The 27,018-nt window shown below is 49.1% G+C and overlaps 13 protein-coding genes across 13 annotated transcripts; 6 read left to right on the forward strand and 7 right to left on the reverse strand.

The window, feature by feature from the left end:
- Nucleotides 1-1,178: 1,178 nt before the first annotated feature.
- On the reverse strand, nucleotides 1,179-3,498 carry EDB91DRAFT_1221173 (amidase signature enzyme; the record flags this gene model as incomplete). The annotated part of the gene is made up of 10 exons (XM_041320908.1): nucleotides 1,179-1,575; nucleotides 1,631-1,657; nucleotides 1,712-1,875; nucleotides 1,924-2,054; nucleotides 2,113-2,495; nucleotides 2,547-2,638; nucleotides 2,692-2,860; nucleotides 2,922-3,023; nucleotides 3,077-3,244; nucleotides 3,327-3,498. The coding sequence occupies 10 exons, from the start codon at nucleotides 3,496-3,498 to the stop codon at nucleotides 1,343-1,345; spliced, it is 1,641 nt and encodes a 546-aa protein (XP_041178555.1). The 3' UTR covers nucleotides 1,179-1,342.
- A 1,909-nt stretch (nucleotides 3,499-5,407) lies between these two features.
- Nucleotides 5,408-6,155, forward strand: EDB91DRAFT_220826 (uncharacterized protein). Its single transcript, XM_041326507.1, has 6 exons — nucleotides 5,408-5,613; nucleotides 5,667-5,685; nucleotides 5,745-5,823; nucleotides 5,883-5,891; nucleotides 5,954-6,058; nucleotides 6,111-6,155. The coding sequence occupies exons 1-5, from the start codon at nucleotides 5,568-5,570 to the stop codon at nucleotides 6,035-6,037; spliced, it is 237 nt and encodes a 78-aa protein (XP_041178556.1). The 5' UTR covers nucleotides 5,408-5,567; the 3' UTR covers nucleotides 6,038-6,058; nucleotides 6,111-6,155.
- Nucleotides 6,024-7,714, forward strand: EDB91DRAFT_220723 (uncharacterized protein). The gene is made up of 14 exons (XM_041326506.1): nucleotides 6,024-6,058; nucleotides 6,111-6,265; nucleotides 6,327-6,352; nucleotides 6,403-6,437; nucleotides 6,490-6,514; nucleotides 6,561-6,572; nucleotides 6,625-6,640; nucleotides 6,691-6,730; nucleotides 6,789-6,886; nucleotides 6,947-7,012; nucleotides 7,066-7,093; nucleotides 7,146-7,203; nucleotides 7,261-7,285; nucleotides 7,338-7,714. The coding sequence occupies exons 2-14, from the start codon at nucleotides 6,249-6,251 to the stop codon at nucleotides 7,426-7,428; spliced, it is 537 nt and encodes a 178-aa protein (XP_041178557.1). The 5' UTR covers nucleotides 6,024-6,058; nucleotides 6,111-6,248; the 3' UTR covers nucleotides 7,429-7,714.
- Nucleotides 7,525-8,653, reverse strand: EDB91DRAFT_1125337 (ribosomal protein S17e). The gene is made up of 5 exons (XM_041318390.1): nucleotides 8,578-8,653; nucleotides 8,474-8,529; nucleotides 8,283-8,337; nucleotides 8,030-8,230; nucleotides 7,525-7,951 (listed from the first exon to the last, which is right to left on the reverse strand). Exons 1-5 carry the CDS (start codon nucleotides 8,578-8,580, stop codon nucleotides 7,835-7,837), a joined length of 432 nt encoding a protein of 143 aa, XP_041178558.1. The 5' UTR covers nucleotides 8,581-8,653; the 3' UTR covers nucleotides 7,525-7,834.
- A 315-nt stretch (nucleotides 8,654-8,968) lies between these two features.
- EDB91DRAFT_1247171 (ribosomal protein S8) lies at nucleotides 8,969-9,829 on the forward strand (the record flags this gene model as incomplete). Its single annotated transcript, XM_041322780.1, has 5 exons — nucleotides 8,969-8,989; nucleotides 9,050-9,061; nucleotides 9,113-9,212; nucleotides 9,514-9,692; nucleotides 9,749-9,829. The coding sequence occupies 5 exons, from the start codon at nucleotides 8,969-8,971 to the stop codon at nucleotides 9,827-9,829; spliced, it is 393 nt and encodes a 130-aa protein (XP_041178559.1).
- Nucleotides 9,830-9,840: 11 nt separating this feature from the next.
- On the forward strand, nucleotides 9,841-11,663 carry EDB91DRAFT_220958 (uncharacterized protein). Its single transcript, XM_041326508.1, has 5 exons — nucleotides 9,841-10,469; nucleotides 10,540-10,712; nucleotides 10,762-10,853; nucleotides 10,906-11,240; nucleotides 11,293-11,663. Exons 1-5 carry the CDS (start codon nucleotides 10,058-10,060, stop codon nucleotides 11,394-11,396), a joined length of 1,116 nt encoding a protein of 371 aa, XP_041178560.1. The 5' UTR covers nucleotides 9,841-10,057; the 3' UTR covers nucleotides 11,397-11,663.
- Nucleotides 11,605-13,282, reverse strand: EDB91DRAFT_221178 (uncharacterized protein). The gene is made up of 3 exons (XM_041326509.1): nucleotides 13,127-13,282; nucleotides 12,532-13,053; nucleotides 11,605-12,480 (listed from the first exon to the last, which is right to left on the reverse strand). Exons 2-3 carry the CDS (start codon nucleotides 12,827-12,829, stop codon nucleotides 11,930-11,932), a joined length of 849 nt encoding a protein of 282 aa, XP_041178561.1. The 5' UTR covers nucleotides 12,830-13,053; nucleotides 13,127-13,282; the 3' UTR covers nucleotides 11,605-11,929.
- EDB91DRAFT_1125355 (uncharacterized protein) lies at nucleotides 12,532-13,303 on the reverse strand. Its single transcript, XM_041318391.1, has 2 exons — nucleotides 13,127-13,303; nucleotides 12,532-13,053 (listed from the first exon to the last, which is right to left on the reverse strand). The coding sequence occupies exons 1-2, from the start codon at nucleotides 13,208-13,210 to the stop codon at nucleotides 12,943-12,945; spliced, it is 195 nt and encodes a 64-aa protein (XP_041178562.1). The 5' UTR covers nucleotides 13,211-13,303; the 3' UTR covers nucleotides 12,532-12,942.
- Nucleotides 13,301-17,108, forward strand: EDB91DRAFT_1125372 (exocyst complex component Sec10-like protein). Its single transcript, XM_041318392.1, has 12 exons — nucleotides 13,301-14,238; nucleotides 14,291-14,441; nucleotides 14,497-14,666; nucleotides 14,763-14,862; nucleotides 14,926-15,325; nucleotides 15,383-15,674; nucleotides 15,756-15,897; nucleotides 15,952-16,077; nucleotides 16,139-16,335; nucleotides 16,391-16,493; nucleotides 16,547-16,675; nucleotides 16,727-17,108. Exons 1-12 carry the CDS (start codon nucleotides 13,358-13,360, stop codon nucleotides 16,832-16,834), a joined length of 2,799 nt encoding a protein of 932 aa, XP_041178563.1. The 5' UTR covers nucleotides 13,301-13,357; the 3' UTR covers nucleotides 16,835-17,108.
- A 2,786-nt stretch (nucleotides 17,109-19,894) lies between these two features.
- On the reverse strand, nucleotides 19,895-21,012 carry EDB91DRAFT_1125385 (uncharacterized protein; the record flags this gene model as incomplete). Its single annotated transcript, XM_041318393.1, has 12 exons — nucleotides 20,990-21,012; nucleotides 20,905-20,939; nucleotides 20,826-20,850; nucleotides 20,761-20,772; nucleotides 20,684-20,699; nucleotides 20,590-20,629; nucleotides 20,437-20,534; nucleotides 20,314-20,379; nucleotides 20,232-20,259; nucleotides 20,113-20,170; nucleotides 20,038-20,062; nucleotides 19,895-19,981 (listed from the first exon to the last, which is right to left on the reverse strand). The coding sequence occupies exons 4-12, from the start codon at nucleotides 20,762-20,764 to the stop codon at nucleotides 19,897-19,899; spliced, it is 420 nt and encodes a 139-aa protein (XP_041178564.1). The 5' UTR covers nucleotides 20,765-20,772; nucleotides 20,826-20,850; nucleotides 20,905-20,939; nucleotides 20,990-21,012.
- EDB91DRAFT_1125394 (uncharacterized protein) lies at nucleotides 20,828-21,601 on the reverse strand. The gene is made up of 6 exons (XM_041318394.1): nucleotides 21,523-21,601; nucleotides 21,450-21,463; nucleotides 21,288-21,392; nucleotides 21,225-21,234; nucleotides 21,157-21,174; nucleotides 20,828-21,102 (listed from the first exon to the last, which is right to left on the reverse strand). Exons 2-6 carry the CDS (start codon nucleotides 21,458-21,460, stop codon nucleotides 21,043-21,045), a joined length of 204 nt encoding a protein of 67 aa, XP_041178565.1. The 5' UTR covers nucleotides 21,461-21,463; nucleotides 21,523-21,601; the 3' UTR covers nucleotides 20,828-21,042.
- Nucleotides 21,345-22,354, reverse strand: EDB91DRAFT_1125396 (uncharacterized protein). Its single transcript, XM_041318395.1, has 5 exons — nucleotides 21,724-22,354; nucleotides 21,653-21,671; nucleotides 21,523-21,601; nucleotides 21,450-21,463; nucleotides 21,345-21,392 (listed from the first exon to the last, which is right to left on the reverse strand). The coding sequence occupies exon 1, from the start codon at nucleotides 22,088-22,090 to the stop codon at nucleotides 21,839-21,841; it is 252 nt and encodes an 83-aa protein (XP_041178566.1). The 5' UTR covers nucleotides 22,091-22,354; the 3' UTR covers nucleotides 21,345-21,392; nucleotides 21,450-21,463; nucleotides 21,523-21,601; nucleotides 21,653-21,671; nucleotides 21,724-21,838.
- Nucleotides 22,355-22,429: 75 nt separating this feature from the next.
- Nucleotides 22,430-26,996, forward strand: EDB91DRAFT_1081066 (uncharacterized protein; the record flags this gene model as incomplete). Its single annotated transcript, XM_041315337.1, has 7 exons — nucleotides 22,430-22,701; nucleotides 22,752-23,530; nucleotides 23,577-24,014; nucleotides 24,070-25,056; nucleotides 25,113-25,957; nucleotides 26,014-26,365; nucleotides 26,422-26,996. 7 exons carry the CDS (start codon nucleotides 22,430-22,432, stop codon nucleotides 26,994-26,996), a joined length of 4,248 nt encoding a protein of 1,415 aa, XP_041178567.1.
- Nucleotides 26,997-27,018: the final 22 nt, after the last annotated feature.

Below are 27,018 nucleotides of genomic sequence, written 5' to 3' on the forward strand. Positions count from 1 at the left end.
CTTGGAGGTGGACAAGTGGTAAGACTCAAGTCTGGAGAAACAGGAATGAGCAGGAACTAAGATGATATTCAAACCAAGGAGGTACAGAGTTTTACAAGAGTTTATATACTGTAGGTATCAAGTAAGTAATCAGTCAGCATAGTGAAAAGCTATGTATGAGGCATGTGGAAAGTCTATTAGTAGTGTTTTAAAGTCCAGTTGCCGGACCAGACTGGAAGTGGTTGCAACCAGACTGCAGTTGCAGTTGCCTCCCATCAGCAAAAAAATGAAAAATTGATAAAAACTGGTTGCAACCGGTCTTTGTAACCCTAACCCTAGCCTATATCATAGTGTATGATAGTGCTAATTGAGGTGCATTTATCACTGGTTGGATCATAAAAAACAGTCAAGATTTGGGAAAGTTATGAGCATTTCAATAATTGCTTGTAAAAGTCATACAAGCCTGTCTTGTGATGCTCATAACTTGCTCAAATCTTACCCATTTGACAAGATAAGAGGCTCAAAATATTTGTATTGATGAGGTCATTGGTCCTGGACCGGTCTAAAACCGGACCAGTTTTTTGCAATGGCACGAAAATGCAGTTGCCATCAGTCCAGTCCGGCTTTTGGAATATTCCAGGATCAAAAAAACCGGTCCTGGTCCGGTTGCCTCCAAAATGAATGCAGAGAGACAGACAGTAAGCAAGGTGGAAAAGTGTATGACCAGTAGCTGGAGAGCAGTGATCTAAAAGGAGATAGGTGTAGATTCCAGAGATGAAACTGGAGCACCAGACAGAAATTAGGGCAGAAGTCCAGATTTCACAGGGAAGGATCTGGAGTTCCAGGTTTGGACATGCAGGACATGACACAGACTTTTCTTCATGGTGGTGAGGAGCAAGGAGAGCTATACATGAGGGCAGCAAACCTGGACTTAAAAATGCCCTCAAAATATGCTTGCCAAGCAGTGGTTGAGGTCTTTCATGCTACCATATTTGATCCATTCAGGGACTTGCATTTTCCCCCCATTCGAGAGCCAATCTATTTTGGAATGGTAACAGGGAACCACATACTTGGACTTCACTACTAGTTGCACAAATGTTATGAAGCCCAACCCTATGCCAAGGTTGCTAGGACACACACCGGGATGACGAGAATCTCCTTCCTCACTAAGTATTGCATGTTTTGCACCTGTAATAGCAGCCAAACAGAATGGTTTCTTGACATTTTCACACGAAGGAATCTTCAGTCTCGTTGTGACTGACACCCGCCGTTGAACAAACACCTGTGATTTGTATTTGAAGTTCATACAGCTGAGGAGAGGTTTGGTAAACAGTGAAGCTATCTCGGGGTACAGTTGTAATAACTACTTCCCTATAACATCCGCCAGCTGTGTTGTCGGAATTGCTGCAGCGTAGGCTTTCCTTTGTAGCCTTGTTTGGGTCTTCTGTTCGTAGGCATATGCAAAACCGACAAGGCTATACTCGCTCCATGCTGTTCCAAGGAACGAAAGTCCAATTGGGACACCTGGAGCTGGATAGACAGTATTGGGCCCTGCGCTGGCAATCGTAACATTCTCTGGATAGAAGCCCAAAGGCACTGAGGACGGATAGGGTTGACCAATCAGATGGCTAGAGATTGAGAAATCGCTTACCCGTGACAATCGGATATCCTGCGATGGCTGCGAAAGTACCGTGTTTGAGTCCATAGATGAACATAAATTTTCAATACGAACCTGCAGGAACAGTTGTAAAACCTGGTGCAGGGAGCACCAGAGCGTCGAGAGCATACATCTTGAGGGCTGCATCGATGCCACGAGTGGCGCCAAGTTCCATGTCAAACGCAAGAGATTGGTAGTAAGATGCATTAAAACCAGTAGTTGCTTGTGATTCGATCAAACTGCAATAAGTTCAGTGAGGATAGTTGTGCCCTTACAGGGATACCCACATAGACTGGTCTGCGTATCCCGTAGGCTCTTCGAGCGTTGGGTTGTTGCTATCAAAGACGATTAACTCCTCAAGCGAAGCCACCCCTGATGGGTTTGCAATGAGGCTGTCAAACCAGGCGTTGAGTTGGACCTGCAGAGAAGAACCGAAGTGTCAGCATCAAATTTATACTTTCACTGTACTTAGATACCTTGAAGTCAACGTGCAGAACGACAGTCTCATTATCGTTATTAGACTCGTAGAGTTCGTACGCCGAGGGTAAATCAGCTGGGTCTACGATTGTCGCGCCCAGGACCTTTAACATCTCCAGCGCCTGTTCAAATGCTTGATTCACGTATGGATCATTGCCAGTCATGGTGTCATTCATGAAGACTGCACGGGGCACTCCAATACGCTTGCCAGCGAGCGATGTGTTACTGAGTGCCATGGTGTAGTCGGGTACGGGCATTGGTTGCGCCATCGTAAAGTTGTCGTTAGGGTCTGGGCCGGCGATGATGGAAAGGACAATGGCAGCATCTGTAACGGAGCGAGTGAGGGGACCGACTGTGTCTTGGTGCTCCGAGATCGGTATTACTGGAGATAAGATTGTGAGCTTAATATGAGGTGAGGCGGGACGTGACTTACCCCCCGCACGGGATGTCAACCCTACAGTAGGCTTGATGCCTACCACATTATTTTGATTCGCGGGGCATGTGATACTCCCGTCCGTCTCCGTCCTGCCTCTCATATCAGTAAAAGTTCAGTGCAAGAGAGTGAACTGGAGGCAAACCCAAGAGTGACAGCAGCCAGGCCAATAGATGCAGAGACGCCAGAACCAGCCGACGAACCACATGGGTCGGCGTTTGGGTAGTACGCGTTCGTGCATTGTCCTCCGCGTCCTGACCATCCGGAGGCGAGGTTTCCACGGTAGTGTGCCCACTCGGACAGGTTTGCCTTGCCTGCAGTAGCAATATGGCTGTGTTGGATTTTCACGTTGACCTGCGCCATCAAAAAACGCACCGAGAATAATGGCTCCTGCCTTGCGTAATCGTTTCACTACACCTGCATCATCCGGAACCACAGAGTTCAACAAGCTATATGACCCCGCAGTCGTGTTCATTCCTTCAAACATCACTATCATCATCGGCTCTCCATTCCACGTCACTGAAACACACCTTCAAATGCTACAGTCGCGATATTGTCCTTCACAAGCACCGGGATCCCATGAAGCGCACTCCGCAGCCCGTAGGTGAGCCGCTCGTGATCCAGCGCCGCAGCTTCCCGCAGCGCAGAGGGATTGGTCTCAATCACAGCACGAAGCATCGGTCCTTTCAGATTGACTTCTTCAATACGGGAGAAATACGCCCGTCATACCAAAAGAGCAATTCCACAACTTCATCAGTATCATCCCAGGCTATTCGTGACTATGCAAGACTGTTAGCTTACGGACCTTGATCAGATCGATGCTTGTGAACTGCCCCGAAGTAAGACCCGCTTGGAGCTCGATCACAGATGCCTCGTAGAGATCGGGTAGAGGCGTTGTGATTGCCGCAGAAACGGAGACATAAAAGATTCCGAATGGCTTAGCGCTAGCCATGCCCAGAAGAGGGTAAGTAGTTTTGTACCCATTTTTTTCGTGTAGAGGGGGATGACAGAAAGCGGAAGGTCAACACCTAGCGATAAGAGGGTGGCGAAACGGGCTTGCCTCAAGTAGCCCCAAGCGGAGCATGACGTAGAGATCACTTGAGCGATAACAACGACAAAGAGGCAATGTGACCTTCTCCCACGGCTGAGCAGACCTGCATGTGGATCTTGTCAGATGTTCAGAACTTCAACTCTAGCAGCGATAGCGGCTGTAGATCATGCGTTCCGGGAGACGGATATTTGAACATGTCATTTTCTCGCTCGGTGCCAATGAGGGGCGCCTTCGCTTAGCTCAGGATAGAGCTGGAGGACGTTCCAAACCATTGTACATATCATTTTGTGCCATTCAGAATCTGGACTGGGCGCTTTCAATGTTAGCAGAAGCTAGTTGGAAGACAACATCGGTCATCTTTCCGTACACAGTCGCAGACAGTGACCTGCCAAGGAGAACCCGGAATACGAAACATAGTGTACATATTAGCAGTGACAGAAATTAAGAGTGTAGTATGTACAACCCAGCGAAACTTACCTCACAATGTCCCCGGTCTAACTGTCACGGTTCTACGCCTGCAGCAGTTCTCCCGTCATCGAATATCACTATCCATAACATTCCCATGTACAGTCCGTTGCCCGTATTCGTTTCCTGCCGAGCCTCGGTGAATGCACACATTCCGTGCTTGGCATCATACGGGCAGGTGCGAATCCCGTGGAGAGGAACGACGCCATGGTTGAAAAGGAGGCGTGTGGGAGACGTACGAACGTTAGAAGGAAATCAAAAGTAGCTTAGCAAGACTCCGAAACACAAGAAACCACATCACTCACGCTGGAACTGCATATTCGTCACGAAAGGTATCAGATCTGCGGTGTGGGACGAACGGTTATTGAGGGTATAGTCGGCAGAGAGCCGTCGGCTTGCTGAAAGCGTATTCGGGGTGAGCGCTATGATCACTGCGCGCCAGTATATCATCCGCGGCCATGCGTTCCGAGGATGATATTGAGTAGCGCATGGTCTAGCGAGAAAGTGTCGGGCAAGTGAAATGTGGCATTTGTGCTGCTGTCGTGGGTCACGATCGGGTATAGGTAAGTCACGCAACGAGCTCTTGAAGGCAATCGATAGGCTGGACGCGAGCGACATGGGGCCGAAAGCAGAGTCATACCCAAGAGTGTTAGGAACATGATCAGGGTCCAAGCACGCGGAGATGAAAGAAGGAAAAGTACCAGACGGTTGAATCTGGCACTTGTGTTGAATCATATGATGTTCAGAAGATCACGGAATGCATGGTGACATGGGAGTGAGTTCTATAGGGGATAATAGTTAAGGTTCTGAAATGCTGGCAGCTTTTTTCAAAAACTTCTCCCATGTCAGTGTAGCTAGGTAACTTACGAATGGGTCAAGTGCATAAGTAACGACGACATTGTAGAATTGAGCATCCCTTAAAGTCCTTCATGAAGGATCAGATCAATCAAGCTTCAAGTACGTACCGTACATATAACGACTTTGTGTGAAATTAATTTAGCGCCTGAGGTGCACTGAATCTGAGAGACGGCCTAGTGTACGTTCACATTTGAAACTTTCTTCAGCCATAAGCGTGCGCTCTCTTTTCATGTAGTATTGTTCGTGATACTACTAGGGCATCTGTTTTGCTAGGGCAAGTTTTGAGTAGTTTAAGCAATTTTGCATGCAGTACTTCCAGTACGGAATACTATTATACTACTATGCCTGACAAGGTTTAGGTAGCTAACTTTCAAAGGCTCTGACACTGTGTGGAACGTCTCCCATGCAAAGGTTTAGCCGACGCAGTGGTGGCCAAATCAGGAAAGGTTTAGGGTCCGCGTAAGTAATTTACGAGAGGTCAAGTAGTAGACATTGACAACGACATTTTAGAATTGACCAGGCCTCATAATGAGCTGGCTGTCAACGAGCCGATCGTGTTCGTTACTTAACAGAAGACTCATGTGTGGGCATAAAGGCAGGAGCTTCGCATCTACACAAGTTGTGCTCCCCCTTCATATCCCACCCCGATGGCCACCAATTCCGCTGAACTTATGTGGGGGCCGGGGTTCATTGGTGAACTTTCCGATTGCTCGTCTTCACTACCTCACAGCTGACTCTAGGTCGAGGATTCATGATAGCTACAGTGTATGGGCTCGTGCCAATCATTCCTCTACTACTTAAAGTTGACCTCCAGAATTATAAAGGTTCTATGGGGTGGGTTTTGGGCAGTGCATCTACTACATGCGATATTTTCCGCAAGATTCGAGGAAACTCAAATTATTTGTGAGCACAACTTATGCGCACTAACGAAAGGATTGTTAATTGTTCTCTTTGATAACTAGATATTGATGGTTTTGTGGGTGCTTTCTGCGATGCTTGATCATACGCTGATACCAATGACGATGTCTCACAGTTGTTTGGAAACGATACACCAATACACATTGATAGGGTCATACTTGTCTATCCTTGTCTCGTGTCGTCGAAGCACGTCCCTTGAGTGCACGACTGAACTTCCGTGGTACGTTGATAGACTTGTTCATGGATCCCAGATTTGCTCATCAAGAGGATAGGCAGATGCCGGCAAGTAGATTTACATTGATGTACTAGTTTACTGCCTATTGAATATTGCCGCAGCTGGGGGTACATGTGGCGGTGAGTTTTTCCATTATCGTTATCAGGGTCTAATATCAGACGAACAGTCTTGGGTCATGTTCGCAGTTCAGTGGTATGTGTATGGTTGGCTTTTTACGATGTCACGTTTACTTCAACAGTTCTACTGTCGAAAGCTTTTACGCACACCGAGTGTGGATAAGTGAGCTCTTCAGGGTCTACGAGAATAAATGTCTCAATGCGCTCCTTTAGTCACTGCGAAAAATCGCGTTATCACAGGGATAATTGTGAGACCACGTCTTAATCATTCTTGTCGCGGAAAGTGACACCGATCCCCAGAGCACGCTCGCAACTACATCATTTGGTTGGTTCTCTCGATTTCAGCCACATAGCCCCTGACTTGTGAACAGCTTGTGGCATGAGTGACGTCAATCCTTCAACTCTGGTATTAATTTTCTGATCGTCGCTTTTAAGTCTTAAGTGGTTTGGTGTGAGTTCTTGTCTATCAAGTTTACACGATCTCTCATAACATTTCCGAAGATTACACACGAGAAACCCTGAAATTCTATTCGGCACAAAGGTCCGGTCAACCATGAAATAGTTTTGAACAACCCTAAGGAATTCATATTTCGAATCAGTGGTCACAACTCGCAACGATCGCAAGCGCAGCGTGCGATTTTGTCATTACAGGGACGATTTGGTGGTTTTTGCGACCGGAACGAACAGACAATGTTCGGTGCGAGTCTCTAACATACCTTGTGTTTTAACATGCTCATTCAGTGTTCTGTGATTGAAGGTCAAAGTCAAGCAATTATATCAAATCAATCACACGCACTTTTATTCATATGGGTCTATTTTCTTGGTATATATAATACCACATATCTATTGAATCATCCCCTCATTATTTTCCCTTAGCCTGGTGTCGATTTCGATGGTCGTGCTCGTATGTCCTATTGTCCATGCAATGTGGGAATTAACGATCAGCATTCCTTCAGTATCAGCTCCAGGATGGCCATTTCTATATCGCTGCGCCGGGAGCGGTGATAGGAAAATGTCAGTATATTTCATGTGAGCTGCGCAAACACCGAAAGTCTGAAACCCTTGTCATAGCCTATATGAACTCGATGATGGCGGTGTAAGTGAAGGTCATTCTTTCTACGACGCTAACCCGCTAAATTGGTGGCCAGGCTCAATGCTAGGAAGTCCATTCGCGAACGAGAACAACTTGCCCGCAACGCTATGGTGGTAGAACTTCCTACACTACATACAATTCGTTAATCTTTCGCTCGTGCTGGTAGACATCGGGTATGATGTTTCTTACTTATGTTCTTCATAATCATTATTGCCGATACATACAATCTACTACAGTCCAATTCCGCAGTAGCTAAGGGGCGATTTCCTCCAAGCAAACGCACCTCTGTATGCTGGTCTGTGACAGTACTAGTGCTGACAGCGAGTGCGCTCCGCGAGTCGTAAACACCGTACCCAGGTAGTTTAACAACTCTTGGGGCACACGATTCTTAAGGCCTCATCGCATGCTTCAGAAACGTACAATGATTGACAGCCCGAGCTCTGGTCAAAATTGGGCATAGGAAAAAGGTAAACGAGCCAGGATGATTGTAGTCGCATGCGTATACATGGCGTGGCATGTCATAAGCCTAGTGTAATACCGGGAATATACTAATTACCGCCCAGCGCCAGGGACGTTGCGCCTCTCCCGTCGGGGACGCTCCGGTTGTTGGATAACAGTCTGTACAACGGTTACAGGGATGGAGTCAAAGTTCAGTGCCTTGAGAAGCTCCTAAATAGCATTCAGATATTAGTATGAAATTCTCATCAGAGATAGCAGATGTCAAGGGAAAATAGAAATATGACTTACGGATGTGTCCTTGTCAATCTCCAGGCCTGTTGCACTCGTGTCAAGAGCAGACACCTCAGGCACATAGTTGTCCTTTCGCTCGCGCTCTTCCTCCTGGAGCTTGAACGAGATACCGCGGACGGGCCCGCGCTGAATACGCTTCATCAAATGGGTGGTGAAGCCGGAAACCTTGTTCCGGAGGCGCTTAGAGGGAACCACGGCCTGTGTGAAAGGAATAAGATGGTGCGAGCAAACGGGGTGGAAAGGTACTGACAACTTCATCGATGATGCGCTTGTTGGTGTGGAAGTCGAGGGTAAGGCGGGGGTAGCTGGGTGTCATATGTCAGGATCGGTAGTGGAATAGGACTGCTCCAGTCTACGGTCATTGGTCATCTTGCCCATCAGACCTCTCGTCCTCCATACCCCAAATACGAACCCCAGTCAACTGTTAAAGATTAGACTTACTATTTTTCGATGAGCACACGGGCAGCCCTCTTCGTGGTTTTGGTGCGAACACGACCCTGATCGCAGCCTCAATAATGATGACATTGGTCTAATACAAAACGCACCATTTTATCGGATTTTTATTGTCGAGGACGTTGACGGTGTCGATGCCTTGGGGCTAGGATCGTGCGGACAAAGCTCGCGGTAACTTCCGCAGTGGCTGAAATGTACTATACAGTCGCACAGCCACATCTTCACCTTGCAATAATTAAATTGGTTCGAGTCTATAAGCCAGTCATCCCGCACATCCTCAAGGCCAGCAAGGTGAGCCCGCCCTTATGTCTACGTGTGACATGATTGCGCTGTGTTCTGGGCTTGACCGGCTCCATGCCATGCTTTCTCGCAGCTCGTCTTGACTCGCGCTTTCCGTAGCACGACACTCAGACGAGTATAGGTACTTACATCGCATTCGATAGCCATACCATCCTTCCGCGACCCTCGATCTTGTAATTCAAAATGGTCCGCGTCTCTGTTCTTGTGAGTATTTCGTTTGTTTCGATAACTGGTATGGTGAGCCTAATCGTGATATTGTATTAGAACGACTGCCTTGTAAGTCGACGCGTCTAGTAGGGGAGCTGTGTTGATTTGCTGAATTACTAGAACAACATTGTCAATGCTGAGCGCCGGGGAAAGCGCCAGGTTCTTATCAGGCCTTCGTCGAAGGTCATTGTGAAGTTCCTATCTGTCATGCAGCGTCATGGTGGGTTCGCGTTCTCTACCGATCGTTCTCCATTCATTGCTTCATACCGTTCTCCTCGGAGTTATAACTACGATTGACGAGGCTTTCATTTCTACCCGGCCTTCGTTTTAATGCTCCGAAACATAAACCTGTCTCTCAAAACCAAACAACGCTGATCTTCTCCGTCTCACGGATCGGGGTTCACTGTAGAGTCTACATCCCTATTTGTTTTATGGCACCATTTTCCATTTTCCATTTTCCAACTTTTACTTGTTCTTAGTAGCATGGCGCGGAGCACTGACTTTGTTGTGTTCCCTTGCAGGCTACATCGGTGAATTTGAGATCATCGATGATCACCGCTCTGGCAAAATTGTGATCCAGCTCAATGGCCGGCTCAACAAGACGGGTGTAATCTCACCACGTTTCAACGTCCAAGTGACCCAAATCGAGTCCTGGGTTAACTTGCTCCTCCCTGCCCGTGGTTTCGGGTACATCATCTTGGTGGGTTGTTCTGTATCTGAGATTCGAACGCAGGCTGACTTTGATCGTGATGGCAGACGACTTCATCAGGGATTCTTGATCACGAGGAGGCTCGTCGCAAGAACGTTGGTGGGAAGCTTCTCGGATATGTCTACTAGAGTTGTATGCTATGTCGCCCCAAAAACCATACAATGCATGCTATGCATGTTTACTGAGCTCAGATAACTGCTTTTGTGTGATTTCCTGTATGGGCTGTACTTGGAGCTTGAGTCGAGCCATGGAAGCACAACGTAGCCAAACAGAACAACATGTCGCTTGCTGGCTGTACTTGTACCGAATATTGACCTTATACATATACGCGCCTTCACTCTCGTTAAGTTACGGGAATGACACTCCCTGCAAACGACGCCTTCTCGCTAGGTCTCGCGCACGACCAACCTCGTCGCTCGAGCTCCCGTTCCCGCACCCCTTCCCTCCCGCGTCGCTCTTCGTCCCCCAAATTATCTTTTTCTTCGCCTACTCCACCTTCCTCCACGTCAAGCAGCGTTGTCTTCTCACCACAGCCAGTAAATGGAATGCCTATGAAGAGAGGACATAAGCGCAAGGCATCTGCAAGAAACGGTTCTCAACAGCTGAAACAGAACGGAGAGCCGACGATAGAGGAGCTCGTTGAGGAGGTGGATGCGCGGATAGCACGCGAACGCAAGCTGTCCCCTGGCAGCTCACCCGATAAGCGCCAGACAGTCAAAAAACAGATTGATTGGGAGATTCCTCGCAAGGCGTTGCATTCATCCATTGGTGTGTATATTTTCACTCCCCTTTTTGCCTGCAGTAGTGCAGCTTTGGTCTGACGAGCAATTTTTGGCAGGTTTCTTTACGATATACCTATACACATCCAAAGGCAATCCACAAACGGTTGTTATTGCCTTGAGCTCTGCCCTTGCTGCTCTTGTTCCAATAGATATTCTCCGTCTCAAGTACCCTCTCTTCGAACGCGCTTTTGAGAAATGTGTCGGGATCTTCATGCGCGATAGCGAGAAGGCAAGTTTGATAGACACCATGCATGCACTCTGACGTCACGTATCCTCAGAAATCATCCAATGGTGTTATATGGTATATTCTTGGCGCTAACACTGCGCTAATAGCGTTTCCGCTTGACATCGCAGTCGTATCTATCCTTATGTTTGTGTATTTCCTCTGTTTCGCCCTCCCCCTGTTCATCCCACTCCAACAGCCTTTCCTGGGCTGACACAGCCGCATCTACCTTCGGCCGTCTCTGGGGCTCACTCACGCCCCCGCTTCCTGCACGACTCCTTGGTCTCCCTCTTGCCCCTCGTAAAAGTCTGGCAGGCTTCATCGCAGCCTCACTCACAGGCGCCGCTGTCGCTGCCGGATTCTGGACGTGCTTCGGCCCGATAAGAGACAACTCGACGTGGTCCTGGGACGCTGGTGTATCAAGTACATTTAGTGGTGGAAGTGCGGATGGTGGGAAGGTCTTCAGCGGTTTGACAGGTCTCGCTGTTGTGACTGTGTGCGCGGGGTTAGTCTCGGGCGTTGCTGAAGCACTTGGTGGGTGACATTTATTCGTTGCCTTGCTTTGGGTGCTCATTTTGGCACGCAGATTTGGGTTCCGTGGACGATAATCTCAGTCTACCAATAATCGCTGGCGGCTGCCTATGGGGACTCTTCAAAGTCCTTGGCTGGCTAGGCGATATACTTTTGTGATAGATTCCCCTCTTCAACTTCTCCGCTGTGATCTTCACCTTCACCTTCAATCATCGAAATACTTGCAATTTCAGTGCTGCATACGTTCAATTTTCCAGTGGTGGATATTTTACTTACCTGGCTCACGATAGTGATGACGAGAGTGAGACGAGACGATTATGATGACGACGGATAGTATATTAACCGATTTCATGCGTTTGTCCGTGCTGCTTATAATGTGCTAGTTAGTAGAAGTAGAGTTACTATAGTCATGCATCCATATACCGAATTTTAGGCATTTTTGTTGTCCCTGTCAGTGTCAGCGTCCTAAGGAATCATACTACATACCGGAGCAATTAGATCTTGCCCAGAGGACCATAGGAATATCGGTCACCAACGTGCAAATGTAATTAGGAGCAGAACGAAGTAGTAAGTGTGAATGTACCATAACATCATGAAGCAATCCAAAGTGGTTCTTACAAACGCGCCCAACCCACCCAGCAACGCCAAAGAATAAGCAACAAAGCAAAGTAGAGTCCAAGGCAGTATGATCTCTACCCACTGACGCGGCCCGTATACCCTGCAGCACCGACATACACCCCCTCGGCTGTCATCACAGCTGCATGCCCGCCAGGGGTGATCATTGCGACATGCCCAGTTGGCGTCGCGCTCGCTGTGAAACCTGCATGGGTACGATATAGTGACCCTGCGCTCGCATGCGTCGACCAGAAGCTGTCGTAGGTCAGCGGGCCGCTCCCATTTCCATTTCCAAACGAAGACTGCGAGTTGGCGCTGGGCTGTGAATGAGAGATTTGAGGGTTGGACTGATTTTGGAGCGAGGTTGCGTGATAGGATTGAGTGAAGGAGTACTGCGGAGGGGGTTGGGGAGTAAAGGGGTTGGGTTGGGGCTGGGAGGACTGTCGAGTGAGGGGCATGTAGGGGTTGTAGGGCTGTGGTTGAGGTTGTACGTTTGTTTGAACCTGAGTTGGTGTTTGGCTCTGTGGTTGAACCTGAGATGGAAGTTGAAGTTGGGGCTGTATTTGCATTTGCGTGAACCTCGCTATCGTTGCTGGGTCGCTGAAATCGAGGGAGCTGTACGAAGCGGCTGCTGCTGCTAAGTTTTGGGGTTCCTGGGGGGTAGTAGTGGATTGCGTACTGGGGTGAACAGGAGCGGGAGTAGGTTGAGACGGCTCCTGGGAGGGCGCCTTCTCGGGGAGGGTTTGTGCTGTGTGTAGGGGCAGAGTAACAGATTTCAAAGTGGTATTAGTGAGCGTATGCTGCCCGAGAGTCGATGCTGATGCAATAGGGGAATTGGATGCTCGCTGCGGGGACGTAGCCTCTCGGGAATTATCTACAGGAGGTGCCTGGCTAATGGTAACCTGCTGCGATGTCTCATCGACTACGATGGGTGCGAGAGGTTCGGGTGCGGGTGCAGTGGGAGGCACGGAATTCATAGATAGTAGAGGGACTGCTTTTGAAGGTACGACAGGACGCAGCCCGCGCACCTGCGAATGATGGAAGTAGAGGTTCTCGACCTCGTTCAAGTTTTGGCGTTGCTAATCGACGGTCAGGCAATCAACCACCACATTAGCTGACGGGAAATAATAAGATAGCGCACCCAACCGTGCTCAACCTTGAGCTTTGCGTACTGCAGGCGCATCTGTAGTTGTTTCGAGAGCTGGATTACCGTATATTAGGTACTTATTATATGCAGGGAGCATGTCAGCCATCTAAAGGCATGGAAAACTTACATGATTTGCTTTTGCGCGCTCCAAGGTCTGCTTTCTTTTCTTTTGCTCTGCTTCGTTTGGCTGAGGAGGTGTTATGGTCACCATGATATGGACTTGCAGGCAAGTTGAGCTAGCTGGTAAGGTGAACCAAGACAAAGATCTCAATAGTAAAGTTTCCTCATTTGGACTTCCGCCGGGATCTCCTTTCCGAGTTCATGCGAGATCACTGCGGAAGACGATGAGCAGGCTTTGATGGACAAGTTTACTGCACTCGAACCGACGCGGCTTTATTCATCCTCGACGTCGGCACAAAATAAGAGGGCAAACAGAGCGCAAACGATTTCTCGATGGATCGGCAAGTTGCCTGTCGATATTCACTTACTTGTCCTTAACCACCTCCCCATCCCCGACATCCCTGCCTATGCTCGAGCATCGCGGGCAACCGCTGGTCTATCTCGCGATGAGAAAGTATGGGAAAGAAGATGGAACGATCTAGCTATTACTCGACATGCCCTGGATGACACGTTAGACGACCTTGAATCCAAGCAAAAGCCCAAGGCTGGCACTCGTTCCCGTTCGCCTCCTACGATACCTGTAGATTCTCTTGATGATGACTTCGGAGAATTCACGTCTGCCCCACGCACATCAGCTGTCCCATCTCTCTCTGCTGCATTCACGTCATTCGCGCTCACAGACGCATCTCCGGGAAAACAGACTTTCCGCGCTCGCTATACACGCGCCCATTTAATTCTTAAGAAATGCTTGGCTCCTCTGAAGGAGCCACCGCATGCAGTCCTTTCCGCGCTCACACCTCTCATAGGCACATCTTTGTTGTCTCAGGCTCGTTCTCTTCGCCTACTCAGCTTCTTTCTCTCCCCCCGCGTCCGACCCGTAAGAAATTGGGACATTCTTCTCGCCGCTCTGAAGGCCGCAACAGAACGTTTTGACGTATCACTTCTGACTGCCTTTGATGCTGCTGATTCTCGTGGAGATGAAGTGATGATGAGGGAGGTGGCTCATGCCAGCTGGGAGGTTTGGCCTGGGATTGGGGATTGGGAAATGGGCAAGGTATGGGCTGAGAAGCGAGAAATATTGTATGAGCAGGGTCGCTGGAATCCACTAGCTAATTTCACGTGAGTAACCTACATGATCTGTGTCGTTCCGGTGTTTAAATGAGGTGCGCAGAACGGAAAATACCCTTGACTTCACACCTATGGATGAATTCATGGCTAGCGTCATACGTGCGCTGGAGGAACATGGCACGAGGGCTGTTTTCGTCTTTCCGCCAGCTGCTGGAGTCCTCATTGGGTTCGCAGAGCGTGTTGCCAACGAAGTCGTACGTCCATATCATGTCCATTTCTCTCCCATTTCATAACTATGTGCGTGTGCAGGTTGGTGAATACATAGCGCCACTGCTAACCCGCGCCAGAGAGATATCGAATGCTCTCTATCTTACTGCAGTGGCTGCCAGTTTCCGGGAATCATGGAGGATTGTCGACGTTCTCACTACGGTGTCTAGTAATTTCAACGGCAAAGGTAAAGACAAGGCAGAAGATGTTGTGTAAGTGATATAATTCTTGCACACTCGCTCTTTGTTGCCGCAATTTTTGTTCTCCCGGAGTATGTCAGAAGTATAGCTAACTACGTGAATCTGCAGATTTATGATGTTTGAGCCGAACATGGACGAATACCTTGACGAGGAAATAGAATCATTAAAACAAGCATTCGAAGTTATATGCAAAGAGTGGGACAGGTCGGTACGTGCCTCTTTTCCTACTCCCGACGGTCTTTGTTCAACGCCAACCTTTTATCTCTTGCAGACATTAGCACTTGCATCGCATAGTACATCCCCGAAAGCACAACAGACCCGCTTCCTTACTGCGCAGAACCCGGCTCTCATGAAGCGCACCGTTCTAGCGTCCTTCACTGACATGCTCCTATTACCCGTGACCATAGTCCCGCGTACCGTTGGTGCTGGAGTTGTAGCTGTAGGGGGAGCTGTAGGAGGAGCTGTCGGTGCCGTCGGCACAGGCATGGTCCAAGGCATTGCGATGCTTAATCCGCAGCGGTGGGTCGGTGGCACGGGATCGGTAGACAAAGCGAAAGAGTATGCCAGCTTCAGCTTCGGGGGCGCCGAAGGAGAGGACGCTATTTTTGAAGTTGGCGCTGGCGATGAAGAGGGAGGTGATGATGGTGTTGACGATAGTTCGATCTTGCCATGTAAGTATTGATTGTGATGTGGATTAGAAGACTAATCAGCCACAGCATCCACGCTAGATACTGCTTCGATTGCTAGCGCAAGCACAGCTGCAACTTCCTTCGCACCTGAGGCTTCCCCTGCATCTGCGACAAAAACGAAGCTGGCGCCAACAGAAAATCTTGATCTTCTTTTATCCCTTGATGTCGCTCTCCAGTTGATTCACGCAGACCGTGATGCACTCAAACGACTGGAGACTTTTGCGTCGTACCCCAGCCAGTATGGGGCAAGGGTAAGAGAAACGATCGAAGAAGCATTCTGTGAGATGCTTGGGGTACTGTGTAACAGACATCTGGAAAAAGGTTTTGGGATGTGAGTGGATTCTATTTTTGCATTTTGCGGATTCGTCACTCGTCCGTGTGTGTATCCTAAGTTTACCCTTTGCATTGGCAGAGCAACGGAGCGGATGAATTCATACAAACCAGCAGAACACGAACAAACTGTCAGTGTAGCATCGCTGCTACAATTCTTCGAGCTCGTCCATATCGGGGATACTATTCAAAGCATGGTACAAGTATTCTTTGACAAGGAGCTGGTATGTACATTTTGAAATCACGGACGTTTTTCCCGACTCGGCTATTTGCGTCAGGCTCCGTACATCGACAAAACAGACTTCCTGAATGTGGTTGTGAGAGAGAAGAAACGGTTTGAGAACACGCTCGATGACTGCGTGGCTGCAGGGCTTAATGCTGGAACACAGGTGCTAATGAATCAGGTGCGTAGTCGTGCTCCCCGACCCCTCCTGATCCTTTCTAGCAAGTTCACTGGTTCCTTAGGTGGAGCACATCATCCTGACACTGACAAAACCACGGGAATATTATCCACCTGAAGATGCTCCCCTAGAATTGGGCTCCACTGAGGGTTGTACGGAAGCTATACGATGCCTGGATACACATTGCAAGCTTCTCAAGGACAGCACGAGCAAGGAGGTGCTCGAAGTGTTCTACCAAGAGGTCGGAATCCGGTTACTGGCGTGAGTGTTCAGATCTTGGGACGTCTTTTTGTGGGAACATGATATGGCGGTACAGAATACTACAGAAACATATCAAGCGCCAGATCATCTCTCTGAATGGCGGTTTCCAAGTCATTGCCGACCTCAATGCCTATTACTCGTTCATAGCTTCTCTCAAGGCCGGTCTATCTCCGCTGCTTTCAGTCGATGGTGTCTGATCCCTTGTGAACAGGTACCCAATATCACTGCAGATTTCTCGCATTTGAAGATGTTGGGACACGTCTTTGTTGTGGAAGACGCAAAGGACCTGGCACAGATCGTGAGAGATGTAACAAGATATGGTGGAGCATATCGACCCGAGGTATGTAGTTTTCGCCGCTATCTCGGAACGAGTAACGATGATTTTCGTTAGGATATCTATGAATTTATTCAACGACGTGCTGATTGGAAAAAGATTGAAAAGACGGTAGATAAGACGATGTATAACTTAAGCTTCAAGGAAGATTGTATTGTCTGCTGAACTCAGGGCTGGAGCGTACCATAACTGTGCTCTTAATGCGTTCTGATAGACTTGGTGGATTAGAAACTGGTACCTTTTGAAAATGATGCTGCTGGGCCCTGGCAGCTGAAGTACGAGATTTGGACTCACCCCGCCGAAGTGGGGTTTGAAAATACATCTGTTCAAGTTAGTTGGTTGAACCTCCTGTATATGTGAGAGTGATGCGGTCAGATGGCCCTTTGAATACCCGGCCGTACGACCGCACAGACTAAAGTGCTTCGACGGGATTTACTCGTTGTAATGTTTCTTGAAGAACTTGTTCATGAATAATTTCGGAGCGTCTAGCGGTCAAGGATTCACTTTCTTTGTGGACCCACCGGCCTCTATATCCTAAATTTGCCTCCGGCCAGAAAGATATCTGCCAGGACATGTAAGTTACTTAGTAAATTAAATAGTAGGGTGCACAGCGAGAAGTATATAACGCATATTCGCAGTCAAACAGTAGTTCCATTCAATTTCAGGAGGACTGAGCAGTTTTGCGGAGCTGGGCCTGCATGGAAATGCAACGGGCCGAAGAAAGATTGGTATTCGATCCGGCAACCAAACCCAAGGAAAGGCTTGTCTTCGTTCTGTTGATTGGCCTCCTTATACTAGAAGGCTCGAAGACTAAGAGGCTTACGGTATTACTTATGATAACAGTGGGCGGCACCCAGCGGCACATCCTTTACAGAAATTGCGCGAACGTTATAAGGGCATGAGTCTCGCAGCTCACTCGCAGTGTTTCTCCCTCATCACGCACGATGGCAGCCAACTCCGCGGAGCTAATGTGGGGGCCAGGGTTCGTCGACGAGCCTTCCAATGTTGCTCGTCTTGGACACCGCATAGCTGATTATAGGCCAAGGATTCATGATGGCTACAGTGTATGGACTTGCGCCATTCAGTCTCTACTACTGCAATTTGACCTGCAGGATTGCAAAGGTTCTGCGGGACAGCTTTTGGGCAGTATATCATCTACGTGCGATGGTTTCCAGAAGATTCGAATTATTTGTGAGCACAACTAATAAACACGACACATCTCCAATTTTTGCCCTGAGTCATGCCATCACACCCTGACTTAAGCCAATGTCGGTCTCCAGCGCAGCAAACAAACAATCGGCCGTACTTGTCTTCCGCCCATCGCGCCAGGTCCGCCGCAATCGGCACCTCAGAGAATTGTGGTGTGAGAAAAAGTGACAAATGTGGCCTAGTAGGGGCAAAGAAGGAATTGCGGCACACGTCCAGATAAGACTAGTATCCTCATTCTATTGGGTCTGGCTTAGGGGAGACCTAATAGGGGGAGACTACACATCCTATCCTCTTCTCCTCAACCCGCAAGAGATATAGTTGCGAGCTGCTTGATCGCGCTGTCGTCGGAGACGTACGCTCAAATGACAGTTGAAACGTTGATGAGCCATGAATGCGAGCACTGCAGTATAATATAGGTCCGTAGTACAAGTTTTTGTAGTCTATCACCGTCATCAATATTACATAATGAATAGGAGTACAGACTAGTCAAAATGTAGGTGGCGTGTTGTCGTCATTGAATCGTGAGCGCTCGAGCTCCGGCAACGGCACTGGTAGGTCATGAAATTTGAAAGTCGGTGCATGGTGCTAGAGGAGACAGGGTGTAAAGGAGTAAAAGAGCAAAAAGCTAGAATCATTGTTTAGAGAGAGAAAATAATATTATGACGAGGCAGATGCCGAGTTGTCATGATGGTGTTGACAACTGATTTAACACCGACGACCGCCGCGGCAAACTACCCCCCGCCTCCAGGCGGACACAGTGATAGTACATACATAATTCATTAACTCAACAACAACAGCATGGACATGGAACGAGACAACATATTCCGCCCTGACAATTAAGCTTGAGATTGTCTTTATTACTGTTCAGAACAACTTACAGGGCAAGGAATGCAGCCACCTCTCAAACGCATCGGCGAGTGTGTTTGCTCCCCTTTCTGTGGGAGTCTGTCCTGTGGAGAGGAAGACAACAACATGGATGATGGAGACGGTTGAGAGGAAACGATTTCTCGCGGGACAGCATGAGCTGCGAGCGGGTATGTAACAGAGTCTGTATGAGGTGCTGGGCTGGAATTCATTTGGGGGAAGGTCGAGTAAACACTGAAGGTAAAGTAAAGGGTACTTACTCCACATTCTTTGATATTTAAAGTATTTCTAAAAACCAATGACGTTGTAAACCCTAATTATGATAACCTCAGGTACCATACATAAATGTAACCCAAACATAGGTTCCATAGCCAAGATAGTATAAGTAAGGAACAACTTGAGACCAAGTACTGCGCAGCTGCAGTCCTTATCGTCGGACCATCACCTATCCCTCCTGATCCTTCTTGAAATCAAAGCAGTACGCGATGTTAACCGAAGATCGAATCATTTTCCGTCAGGGTGAGTACATGCCATGCTGGATTAAATGACGCTGTACTGACTGTAGCTAGGGATCAGCAGCGGCTTCGCTGGACTGGAGGTCGCCAATTTTGAGCACAATGTTGCCAGATCAGCGGCAAACCCACATATTCTCACTATCACTTCTCAAACACGCCAACAACATGAACCACTGCTATCCGCTGCCGTTACACCCCTTACCATCTCTGATGGTGCTGCTGAGATCGACCGGGTCATCAATATACTCCAGAAGATCTGGAACCCGGTCAGGAAGGACCTTGCGGTAGAGCAAGGCGCCCCGCCACTCAACTACTACAAGACGTCTTATGGCATATGTTACATACGCGGCGGGGAACTGGTGTGGTCAAACTACCTGCCAGAAAGGGGGGTCCGTCCACCGATCTCCGAAGAGACAGCAAGCATTGAGGAGGAGAGTCAGTTTGGGGAGGTAGTGAAGATTCTTCAGAGCTTGGTACAAAGGCCGCAGACAGCTTGAATGGCGACACATAGAGTCATCAGGAGGTGGATTAAATGGGAGACTAATATGGACATCAATAAATACCATAACGTGCACGACAAGTATACATAGGATAAGAGGAACGAATAAAGATCATATCTCTGGCATCATAAGCGAACAATCAACGTATAGTCGGTATAGTAGGAAGCTCCGTTACACTACGGGCAAGTCGTTGCCGTTCGCGAATTGACTTCCTAGCATTGAGCCTGACCACCAATACAGCGGTTTAGTGCATTTCTTGTAAAGGATTCCATCCACTCACACTGCCATCATCGAGTTGAAATATGCTAAAGGCGAGGATTTCAGTGTTTGCGCGTCCGTACGAAAACATACATACTTTTCCCTAACAGTGATCCGGGCGCAGCGGAATAATAATGGCCATTCTGGACCTGGTACTGAAACAATCCTCATCGTTATTTTCCGCATGTCTCATGTCGCATGGACGACAGGACTTACGAGCACAGCCATCGTGACAGCCACAACGCTGGGGTCAACCGTATGACGGGGTTGTTCGACAGATATGTAACATGACGCATACCAAGAAATCAAACCCGTGTTAACAAGAATTTGTGTCAGTTCTTTGAGATAATTTCTTGACTTTGACCTTCAACCACACAACCCGGCATGAGTTAGACCACAAGCAAGGTAGACAGACTCGCACCGAACATTGTCTGTTCGTGCCGGATGCAGAAACCACCAGACCGACCCTGTAATGCCAATATCACATAAGGCATCAGCGAAAGCAGCGAATTGCGTTCGCTGAGTTGAAGTATGAATTCCTTAGGGTTATTCACTATTTCATGGCTGACCGAACCTTTGTGCCGTATAGAACTTTAGGGCTTCTCCCGCGGAACCTGTCAAAAAAACTATCTGAGAAATCATGCGAACTCCACAACAAAAAAAATCACATTAAACCACTTGTGACTAGAGACGAAGACAATAGCATATCAGCACATCGACACCAGGGATGAAAGACGGACGGAACTCATGCCAAGACCTACAGTGTTCAAGAGTTAGAGGTCACATATCTCTGGGATCGAAAGGGCTGACCGAATGATATAGTGGCGAGCGCGCACTGAAAGTTGGTTTTATGGCTCTCCGAAAAGAAACAATGAAAATGTAACCTTACAATGATGATTGTGATGAAGCGATTGTGTTCCGTGACTGAAACAAGGCATTGATACCCTCAGTCGAGCAGATTCTGCATAACTCACTTATCCATACTCTCTGTGCATAAAAACTTCCGACGGGTAAAGCGCGTTTGGCATCATGTACGAAACCGGCCATAGGAAAACACATACCAATGAACTGCGAATACAACCCAAACCTTATTGACTGTTATTAGAAATCGATCACGACGATTTACGAGAGAATCAGTTACCGATACAAATACCCCCAGCTGTGGCAATGTTCAACATGCAGTACTAAATCAATGCAAAATGTACTTGCTAGCAGCTGCCTATGCTCTCGATGAGCTAATTTGGGGTCAATGAAGAAGTCTATTCAACTTACCACGGAAGTTCAGTCGTGCAAGTAAGGGACGTGCTACGACGGCACGAAATAAGGATAGACCAGTTCATCCCTACCAAGGCGTATTGGTTTATTGTTACTAGACAACTGCGAGACATCGTCATTGGCATCAGCGTGTACTTGAGCATCGTGGGAAGCACCCACAAGGTCATCATTATCTGGTGATAAGATGTCATTGTTAGTAAAGTTCTTGTAGATGCACAGAAGTCTCGCTCACAAATAATTTGAGTTTTTTTGGGTCTTGCGGAAAAGATCTCAGGTAGAAGATATACTGCCCGACAGCTGTCCCATAGAGCCTTTATAATTCTGCGTCAACTTTGAGTAGAGACTGAATCATGAGTCCATACACTGTCGCTATCACGAATCCTTGACCGAAAGTCAACATTGAGGTTGAATGAATGACCATTGGAAGACTCACCAATGATCCCCGGACCCCACAGAAGTGTGGAATCGACCATCGTGTAGAGATACTATCACTATGACTGTCAAAGTCTCGAACCCCAAAATTCTCAAACCCTCAAATTCTGCGACCATTAAGTATGCACTAGGCTGGGCTTCTGCATTGTGTAAACTCCGCTTCTGGCATCATAAACGTTAGTATTGAATTGAATGGTCAGGCTAGGTACTAGTAGTATCAAGACATGAGCACACATGGCTGGCCAAGGCTCAATAAATACGACACACATGTCCAATTTGCCCTGAGCCATGCCATCACACCCTGAACTGGGCCTGAAGCCAATGTTGGTTTCTACTAGCACAGCAAACAACACAAAGCAAAGACTCATATCTTCTGCCCCATCGCGCCCGGTCCGTCGCAATCGGCACCTCAGAGACGGCGCGGGGGTTTGGTGTGAGAAGAAGTGACTTCCAACTTCGTCTGCTTTCGTCTGCAGCTGTCGTTCTGTCTGTCGCGTGGTGCAACTAGAAAGGTTGGGCTGTAACCAGAGTGTCAGCAGACGTTTCCCCGCCACAATATTGTCAGTCTTGTAAGCTTTCGCAGCTTTCGGCCGTAAAATCTATAGTAGTCTTGGTAAACTAATTATAACGAGTCATAAGTTATACTTCACGTATAATATTTTTATTCTCCTCACCACCTTCACGGGTTTTGTCCTCAAACCGCCAAGATGGCCTCGGACTCGGATGCACTCTCTAGATGGCTGGGGAGGTTACAAAATCTACCCGTGATGTCTCTCCCCACAGATTATCCGCGATCGACTGGTGCTAACAAACTCATTGAAGCCGCTCATCTCGCAGATCTTTCAGGACAGACCTCACTCAGTCTTTTAAAGCTTGCACTTCATGGCGAGAGCAAAGATAGTGAAGAGGACGAAACCTCTGAAATTAGACCATCAGCCTTCCATCTACTCCTCTCTGCTTTTCTCGTCCTTCTACACAGGTACACTGGCGATACAGACTTCGTGATCGGCTCTCCTCTGCTGCTGCAAGCTCTCCTTTGATTCTCCGCCTTTCCGTAGAACCCTCAGATTCTTTCTGGACCATCGTGCGCCGTGTCCAGCACGTCGAACGCGAGGCCGAAGCAGATCTTCTGCCCTACGAGACAATCGTACGGGCTTTGCAAAAGGACAAAGACGATTCCGTCGAAGCATCCCGTCCCCTCTTCCGTGTCCGTTTCTTCGATGAAACAGATCAGCCGAGGGATAACTTTATCCGATCTACCAGCTTGACATCTGATCTCACCATCTTCGTCACGCGACCCCCCGCTACGACACGCGCCTCCTTAGCTCCCCACATTTCCCTTCGAATCCTTTTCAACTCCTTGTTATTCACGTCCGCCCGCATATCCTTCATCGTCGATCAGCTCTCTGTGCTTTTAAGGAAGGTTTCCACTAATCCAACTGCAGCGGTTGGTTCTGTTCCTCTTTTGACGGCCGCCCAACGTGAAAGTTTGCCCAACCCAACAGCAGATCTGCATTGGTGTGACTGGAAGGGGGCCATCACAGATGTGTTTTCGCGTAATGCGCAGAAATGGCCTGATAGGCCCTGTATAATTCAAAGCGTACCTGCCTCGATTCCTAGCGAGCCTCAGACGAGGCGGACTTTCACTTACGGCGAGATCCGAAGAGCCTCCAACATTCTAGCGCACCATTTATTAACAGGCGGTGTGAAGAGGGAAGAAGTTGTCATGATTTACGCGCATCGTAGTGTCGAGCTTGTCGTAGCCGTCATGGCGGTTCTTAAAAGCGGCGCGACGTTCTCAGTCATAGGTACGATCTTTTGTGTTCCTTTCAGTTCCTTTGTAACTCGGGTCAGATCCCGCATATCCGCCTTCACGGCAGATAATATACCTTCGGGTAGCTCAACCTCGTGGCCTTGTTGTCCTCTCAGGTGCAGGCAAGATCGCATCTTCAGTGCGTGAATTCCTATCCACGGAACTCAAGATCCGTGTGGAGGTCCCCGCGCTTGAATTTTCCCCTACTGGCCAAATCCTGGGGGGCGCAAACGACGGCATCGATGTTTTGCAGTCGCAGATCCGTCTCGCCGAAACGGATCCCAACGTGATCTTAGGACCTGACAGCATTGGAACGCTTTCCTTCACCAGTGGAAGCACTGGTATTCCTAAGGGCGTTCGGGGGCGCCATTACAGTCTCACACATTTCTTCCCCTGGATGGGCAAGCGCTTCCTGCTCACCGAAAATTCGAAGTTCACAATGCTGAGTGGGATCGCCCACGATCCCATACAGCGTGATAGTACGTACTATATTTTCGAGCGCATACGCGTCCGCTGACAATGTCAACGTTACAGTTTTCACACCCTTGTTCTTGGGCGCGGAGCTTCATGTACCCACCGCAGAAGACATCGGCACGCCCGGCCGTCTCGCAGAATGGATGGACGACAGCAAAGTGACGGTCACGCACCTAACCCCAGCAATGGGTCAGTTGCTCTCCGCACAAGCGACGCGCCAGATCCCTTCCCTGCTAAACGCGTTCTTCGTTGGCGACGTCTTGACTAAGCGTGACTGCCTCCGCCTACAGGCCCTTGCCACGAATGTGCAGATCATCAACATGTATGGCACGACAGAAACACAGCGCGCGGTGTCTTACTTCGCAATTCCCCCATTGTCTGTGGACCCGACGTTCCTTGCCACCCAGAAGGACATTATGCCTGCTGGAGAGGGCATGGTCGACGTGCAGCTCCTTGTCGTCAACCGCAGCGACAGAAATGTCCCTTGCGCAGTCGGAGAGGTAGGAGAGATTTATGTGCGGTCTGGAGGTTTGGCAGAGGGATACCTGGATACCGAAGCTACCACCGAAAAGTTCGTAAACAATTGGTTTTCTCCTTCCACCCTGCCCTGGAAGGACACCATTTTGCATCCCCCTCAGGGCCTTGCTGGGCCTGAGTCGAGGCATTGGAAGGGCATCCGCGACCGGATGTATCGTTCAGGCGATCTCGGTCGGTATCTCCCCGATGGGCGTGTTGAATGCACGGGGCGTGCAGATGACCAGGTTAAGATCCGTGGTTTCAGGATCGAGCTTGGGGAGATCGATACGTTGATGAGCCAGCACCCGCTCGTGCGTGAAAACGTCACGCTCGTGCGAAGGGACAAGGACGAGGAGAAGATCCTTGTCGGTTACTTCGTGCCGCTGCAGGGCTCGAAGCTGGATGGGTTCGCCAGCGAGCTCACAGAGGACGACGACCATGTTGATAGCAAGAGTCCAAAGTATAAACGGCTCATCAAGGATATTAGAGAGCATCTCAAAAAGAAGCTGCCTAGTTACAGTATACCATCATGTACGATTTATCGCTGCCTTCCTTTACGTCCTTCACTCAACTTTCTTTCTGCACAGTGTTCGTTCCGCTGCATCGCATGCCCCTCAACCCTAACGGTAAAATAGACAAACCCGCACTTCCCTTCCCCGACACAGCGCACGTGCACGCTGTGCACTCCGAACCCAAAGAAGCCACCAACGGGCGCACAGCGAGCCCCACCGAACAAAGCATGCGCGCCATCTGGGCAAACATCCTCCCGAATGCGCCCAAACCTATCCCCCTCGAAGAGAGCTTCTTCGATGTCGGCGGTCACTCCATCCTCGCCACGCGTCTCATCTTTGAGATCCGCAAAATCTTTGTCGTCGAGGCTCCGCTGGGCCTTATCTTCGACCAACCAACTATCACAGGCCTCGCTGCAGCGGTGGATGCGCTTCGTAATCCGGACTTTGGTATAGCATACAAGGATGCTGAGACGCGCCCGGCGACACCTGTAGTCGATGGTGTCAAGGCCTCTGCGAAATTATCCGCTGCTATTCAGTACGGACAGGACTATGAGACCCTCGTGCACCGCCTGCGACCCTCGTACTCGCTGATGTCTGAGGAGTTCAAGTCGGGTGCTGTCACTGTGTTCTTGACAGGTTCTACCGGCTATCTCGGGGCCTTTGTCCTGCGTGATCTCCTTCAGCGTCTTGATAGGGTTCGGAAGGTCATTTGTATCGTACGTGCATCCAGCGTCGAACAAGGAGTCGCGCGCCTTAGAGAAGGGTCCAGTGATCGTGGCGTTTGGGATGAGCAATGGCTCACTTCGGGTAGACTTGAGGTTGTGGTCGGAGACCTTGGCCTTGATTTATTCGGCATGGGTAATGAGGTCTGGTCACGAGTCGCTGCTGAGGCGGATGTTGTCTTGCACAACGGTGCCCTGGTGAGCTACTCTGCCTCTTCACATGTAAACATTGATACCTAATAATTATTGCACAGGTACATTGGGTGTACCCCTACGAGAGGCTTCGTGCACCGAATGTGATCGGTACCTTGACTGCCATCGAGCTCGCCTCCACGATGAAGCAGAAACTACTTGTTTTCGTTTCATCGACGTCGGCGATCGACACTGAGCACTATGTGCAGCTATCTGACTCTCGAGGACAGTCACAAAACTCCCAGAGAGGCATTCCTGAGGACGATGACCTCGACGGTGCGAAAGTGGGTCTCAAGTCTGGCTACGGTCAGAGCAAATGGGTTTCCGAGAAGTTGCTCTTTGAAGCTGGAAGGAGGGGTTTGAGGGGCCATATCGTGCGGCCCGGCTATATTGTCGGCGACTCGCAGACGGCAGGTACGGATGTTCCTCTTCTACGAGGTAGTAGATATATTGATCGTGGCGCTCCATAGTGACAAACACCGACGATTTTATTTGGCGCATGGTCAAGGGGTGCGTTCAGCTCGGGCTTGTGCCAGATATCAACAACACTGTAAACATGGTGCCTGTGGATCATGTTGCCCGCTGCACTGCACTTGCTGCCGTGGAGCCCCTGCCAAATGCTGCGCAAAGCGTGCTGCACATCACTGCCAAGCCCCCTCCGACATTCAACAATATCCTGTCGTCGCTTGCCGAGTACGGGTTCCCTACACAGCAATGCGAGTATCTCATATGGCGCCGCAAGCTGGAACAACATGTCATGGAGGTCCAGGACAACGCCCTTTTCCCCCTCCTTCATTTCGTCCTTGATGACCTACCGACGAGTACAAAAGCCCCCGAGCTTGACGCCACCAACACTATGGCCCTGCTGCGTTCCCAAGGGCAACAATGCACATTCACCGTTTCGGACCAGCTAATGGGAAAGTACCTTGCGTGGCTAGTTGGAGCGGGTTTCTTGCCAGCGCCTACTTCGTCAGCGCCCAACAAACCATTGCCCCAGTTGGCTGATGGTGCCGTCATCAAAGCTGCAGGTCGGAGTGGTACTTGAGTGGCATATCAGGGTCGGTTGA

Source organism: Suillus paluster, assembly GCF_016628075.1.
Source record: "Suillus paluster strain FC165 chromosome Unknown EDB91scaffold_18, whole genome shotgun sequence".
Taxonomy (NCBI): Eukaryota; Fungi; Basidiomycota; class Agaricomycetes; order Boletales; family Suillaceae; genus Suillus; species Suillus paluster.